Source organism: Bactrocera neohumeralis, chromosome 4, assembly GCF_024586455.1.
Source record: "Bactrocera neohumeralis isolate Rockhampton chromosome 4, APGP_CSIRO_Bneo_wtdbg2-racon-allhic-juicebox.fasta_v2, whole genome shotgun sequence".
Lineage (NCBI taxonomy): Eukaryota > Metazoa > Arthropoda > Insecta > Diptera > Tephritidae > Bactrocera > Bactrocera neohumeralis.
In genome coordinates, this window is record NC_065921.1 from 38,961,068 (window position 1) to 38,966,986 (window position 5,919).

The 5,919-nt window shown below is 32.2% G+C and overlaps 1 protein-coding gene across 1 annotated transcript; it reads right to left on the reverse strand.

Annotated features, from left to right (window-relative positions):
* Positions 1–5,163: 5,163 nt before the first annotated feature.
* Positions 5,164–5,678, reverse strand: LOC126756455 (larval cuticle protein 9). Its single transcript, XM_050469524.1, has 2 exons — positions 5,591–5,678; positions 5,164–5,520 (listed from the first exon to the last, which is right to left on the reverse strand). The coding sequence occupies exons 1-2, from the start codon at positions 5,600–5,602 to the stop codon at positions 5,251–5,253; spliced, it is 282 nt and encodes a 93-aa protein (XP_050325481.1). The 5' UTR covers positions 5,603–5,678; the 3' UTR covers positions 5,164–5,250.
* Positions 5,679–5,919: the final 241 nt, after the last annotated feature.

Below are 5,919 nucleotides of genomic sequence, written 5' to 3' on the forward strand. Positions count from 1 at the left end.
AGTGCGCACACTATAAAAACTAATTACTCTTTAATTTAAGTTTTAATTTGCTTGATAATGAAAATATATGGACGAATGTGATATTAGCTAAATTGTTTTATTTTTTAATCAGTTTTGTTGTAGTATTATTTGTGGCAAGCGTGTATGGGTTTCGAGAAAAAAACGAGACATTTTTATACAATCTGGTTTCGAAACTAGATTTTATTCATTGGTAGAATATTGTATTAGTTCTAATTTGGATAACTTTTTTTTTATTTGATATGCTTTTGCATGTCTTTTCCATTACCAATATGGAAAATAAACAAATTATAAAACAAAAGTTTTGACCGCCATATTACAACCATTTGTATAAATCAATACGTAATCGTACCTTTGTAGCTTTATCGAGTTCGTTGCTTAAGTCTTTTATTTTTTTCTTCGAAATATGGAATGCTCTGTTTACTTTCTTTTAAATAATTATAATGTCGATATTACTTTATGATTATTAGCATTTATTCTAAATTGTAAAACTTAATCAGTACCAATTAAATTTTCGTTATCTTATCCACTAATTTACACATGTATCGTGTTGAAAGCAAAAATTGCCTTCATTTGTTAATATGTAGACCACTATAATAATAGGAAAATTTTTTCCATTTTTTGAGCATATTTACTATAGTGATATATATATTTTTTATCATCAGATGTCGTGAGAATTTTTGATTGAATATTAGCGTTTCTTCGATTTTATATCGAAAGGAGGTGTCCTCGTTAATAGTTTAAATGGTAAAGACTATATGTTTTGAACAAAAGAAGTTAAGTTTACTCCAAATTTCGTGAAAGAAGTTCTGTATTTGACAAGAAAAAACTAAGAAACCCAAAATTTGGAGATTTGAATTTTTCACATACATTTTGAGGTTATGTCAGAATGGTGCTAATACAAAAGTTGTAAATATTTTTAATACTTAAAATTTTGTCACATAACTTTTCTTCATAGAGCTTCCCAAATTGGCGTGATACGTTTTGAAATGAGAGGACGGAAATTTCAGTAAAGGGCATACAATTGGAAATGTTGCTTGTAAGTAAGTTTAGAAAGTCTGCTAAAATATATTTGAAAAACTTTTTTTTATACTGGCAAAGGTACTATAACCCCGCTCACTCCCCATATAACGACTGAGCGATTTCGACAACATTTAGTAGGTGATATTCTTCTTAAATTCTTATGTCACTTTGTGAAAATTGACAAAATCGGACAACAGGAGTGGCTGTACTTCCCATATACTTCCCATATAGCACAATTTTAAATTCCACTTGATTCGTTCAGTTTCCAGTACAAAAATGAAGAAGCAATTGATATAACGGAATACAACTTTTTGCAAATAATGTTTTTAGTGTGTGCCACCTTATGACCAAAAATTGATTAAATCCAATAAAAACTGTTCAAGCGCCTAGTTATCAAATGTTTAGACCCCGGTACCTATAGTTGACTTTTGATCGAAAATGTCGGTCAATGTGTTATATATATATAACTGAAATTAAGGGATAATCCTTCCCTTATAATGGTATGTCTGTATGTCAAAAATGGGTTGAATCGGACCAATACTTCCCTTAGCCACCATATACTTAGTATAAAGATTTTGCGAGCTTCTGGGTGACTTTGTACCGCATATATCGGCCAATATATGATGAGTTATCCAAATGAAAATAAAAGAGCAGGGTTTACTCATAACAGTGTATCTTTTTGCCTAAAAGAGATAAATTTGAGCGAAACATTGGCTTAGCCCCTATATAATATTATCAGGATTTTCGAACATCTGCCTGACTTTACTCTGTAAGATTGGTTTTACACCTTAAAGTATTTCCCTGGCTTTGATTCCTGTTAGCTGCAAGAGTATAAAATGTTCCGTTGCACCCGAACTTAACCCTTGCTTACTTCTTTAGATATTTCATTATTTATTGGATCTGCTTTTTGTTTTGCCTAACAATAGTTATAATCTTTAATCTATTTTAAGCAAGTGATTAAATCCTTCTCTTTATAGACATACATTTTCTTTTAGGAGTGTTTGTTGCAGGAATGTATGTCAAAAAGGTTTGAATCAAATAATTTCGATGATCATAGTTTAGATATAAAGATTTTTTGCTGTCTTCTACTTTTTTCTTTCTAGGGGTGGATTTTCATTTGTAGCAAGGCGAACACGTGATTGTTCTAAGCATTTTCGATTGGAACCTTTGTATTATAACAATCCAAATGTCGTACTCCACAGTATACATCCAAATCGGCTCTATGACCGTATTATATAAAAGAGCTTTGTTGTTTAGGCAAAGGGCAAATTTTACTCAGCTTTTTTACAGTGTATCATATGTTTTTGCCTAAAACCAAGATAAGTTTGAGCTAAAATAAACATTTTACTGCCACTCACATTTTTGGTCATAGCGAAAACGTAACATGCTTAGAGCCCATTTTTCGACAGAATGTGGCATTTGTTTCGGCTCACTAAAGCTGTGTCATTCGCAAAAGTTCATGTGAATACATTATGAGCTGTCGGAAGATCTGCTGTATATGTAAATGTTGTATGGAGCTGGGCCTAAAACACTGCCCTGTTTTACATCAGCCCTTATCTGTCGTTCATCATTGTTTCTTTAAAATATTTTTTAATTGATAACTAGAACTTTACAAAAGGTACAAGAGAAAGATTCTAATATAGATTATATAAAAATTGCAAAACTTGTTTATTTATTTAAACTTATATAAATATTTAAAAGACCAAAGATATATACAAATAATTTTTTTGCTCTCTTAATTGAATAACTTTTTTCTGGTCGCAAAACAAATATGTTGTTCATGGGAGTTAGAAAAGCGGCTACTTACTTCCGTCTGTCTATATACTGACTGACTTAGAGGAAAAATCATTCGCTAAATAGCATTAGAAACTAATTTAACTGATATTTCTTTATATAGTTGCATAAATCTATGATCATTAAATCATTTCTCAGAAATATATTTAAGCTCACGCACAGCAGGCTTGAAAGGGGCATAATCTGCAATTTTAGTTTTCTCATTTTTACAGTAAAATGCGGTAATAGGTCTGAGGCAACGCTGAAAAATTTTGAACATAATTTTTCCTAACGTATAAGGTCAGTCAATACCTCCGTTCATTACATCGAAAGCAAATGTAAGCAGAGTACGGACGGTGAGCAAATTTTATAAAAAGTTTTTGAACGCGTTCAATCCTATTAATTGAGGATAAACAATATGGCCTGCAGCTGAACACAGCATATTCCAAATTTGAATGAACAAAAGATGCAGACAATAATTTTAAAGTATAGGGGTCGGAAAATTTGGAAGCATTTCGGCAGACAAAGCCAAGCACAGAAAACGATTTAGAAGAAGAAGATATAATTCATGTGATTATTGAAAGAAAATCTGTTGTCGATGATTAGACTAAAATCTTTGATTTCGGTTACACATTTTAGAACGCAATTTGAAATATTGTAACTAGACGATAAGATGCTCCGTATCTTCGTATACCAGATTTCACAACATTTACATAAATTCAGAGAAAGCTGTGATTTCAGGCACCAAAAACATTTTCTAATGAAAAACTATTAGCATTGAACTGTGACATTGATTATCACATTGAAGTTTAATTAAATATTAGGAGTTTTCGATTGTTGGGAAAATTTTTAAGTTCAGATATAGTAAAAATTTAACATCAGAGAAACAACAGGAAATATCGGTGATAAACAGCACAAAGAGAAGAGGACATAAAACGCTTCTTTGTAGCACTTCCGACGACCGAATGAAAGAATCGAATGATTTGTGCAAATATGACTTGATCCACTGCACGAAGACAGAGTGAAAAGCTAAAGAGAATATTTTTATTTTTATCAAAGACTTTAGAGATATTTGTATAACGCAATCTACTTGTAATACCGCAGAAGGCAGATCTGATATAATCACTAAAAGAGCCGAATAGTAGTGCTACCAGAAACAAAGCCATGCTGATGGACGTTAAAGATTGATTTAACTGCAAAAAATAACTAATTTTTAACAGAGCACTCAAATATTTTCGAATTTGTAGAGTGTTTAGAAATAGACCTGTAATTGGAGACTACAATGAAAATCAATTCCCAGTATGAAATAAAGTTTCCAGATGCCAGATACTTATTGGTTGGAGAAATTTGTTTCGCCTACGCAGAATATGAGCCTTAAAACAATCTTCCTGCAGATGGAAATTATTCCTTTTGCTATATTGTAGAGCACTATTGAACCAATTGGGTTTATGTGTATCATTTTGAATTTTTTGTAGCACTTAATGAGTTTTTGAACAAATTTAAAATACCATACTTAATTTGTTATGAGTTTAGTGCATGGAAGAATAAATATTTATCTTCAAACTTGTTTTTATACTCTCGCAACAATGTTGCTAAAGAGAGTATTTGTTCACATAACGGTTGTTTGTAAGTCCTAAAACTGATCAGATATGTTATATATACCAAAGTGATCAGGGCGACGAGTAGAGTAACTTCAAGCTGTAACTTGAGTAAAAATTGAGATATCATGATGAAACTTTGTACACGTATTCCTTGGCTCCATAAAAAGGTTAGGTTCGAAGATGGGCAAAATCGGCCCACTTTATGTGTATCGTTAATTGAAAGAAATCTATATTTTTAGCTTACAGTTCAAGCCCACCTCCCACAAAGGTTAGTTCAAACTTAATGTTAAGTCACTGTAATACGGAAGAAAATGTTCTTCCTAGTGAATATCTCGGGAAATTTCAATGAAATTTGTAACATTTTCTTAACACCCTGAATGTAATATGGGTGAAATCGGTTAAGAACCACGCCTTTTTTCAATATAACTATTTTGAATTAATTTGTTATGAGTTTAGTGCATGGAAGAATAAATATTTATCTTCAAACTTGTTTTTCTTAAATTGTTTACTGTTTAATTGAACTTCAACAGTGCCTAAAAGTATGTTAACTATTGAGTTTAACTCGAAAGCAGCGGATTCTGTATACCGAACTGTTAAAATATCGATTTTCCGTACTTGAGTGGAAAGCGCACTCCTTTTGTATGCATGTATGTATGTACACAAACAAATATTTACATTTTTATGTATATTATTACGAAGAAGATAAACCAATCACATTATCGGAATGGAATTTAGAAGTTTAGTAATATTTACTTTATATTTTTCTCGTAAAAAATTCGTTATTTATTTATTCCTTTTGTTAATTAAAAATCATTTTCACACTTTTTGATACTCCTTACTGCACGGTGGCAACATGTGGATGGTAGCCGGTCTCATCGGCCTTGTAAGTTACTTTGACAGTTTTGCCTTCGGGCGTCAGATGCTCATATTCACCAGTGACGATCCAGGCTTCCTTGCCCTCCAGCGAACCCTTTTGTTCGGCTCTAATATGATTGTCGAGCTCAAGAGTGTAGAAGAAGCTCTCTGGGTTAACTTCCTGTTCGTTCTTCAAAACATTGGCTTCTTCGTTGGCCAACACAATGGCGAACAGGCAAGCGAAAACGATCTGAAAAGTTATATTTATATGTAAATAATGCTTCTTTATTTGATAATATGTCTATAGAGTGAATCCTTACAACGAATTTCATTTTATCTATTTAAATTTGAGTTTATCTGACTGCACACAATACTCGACTACATCCGCCATAGGTTCTAACTGCAATATTTATGTGATTCCCAAATGTGGGGAGAGGCGCCAATTTCGCCGAACAAGTGTCACAAAGAAAATATAAATAAAAACCGTTTGCTGCAATATTTCCAGTTTTGAACTTAATTATTAGAATTTATTGCGGCAAATGTCGCTTTTGTTTTGCTAGAACATTGCATCGCCCTGCCATTATTCACGCTTACCACATATTTACGCCGGCAACTGGTTCTGCGAAATTACCGTTGTCAAACTACTTGA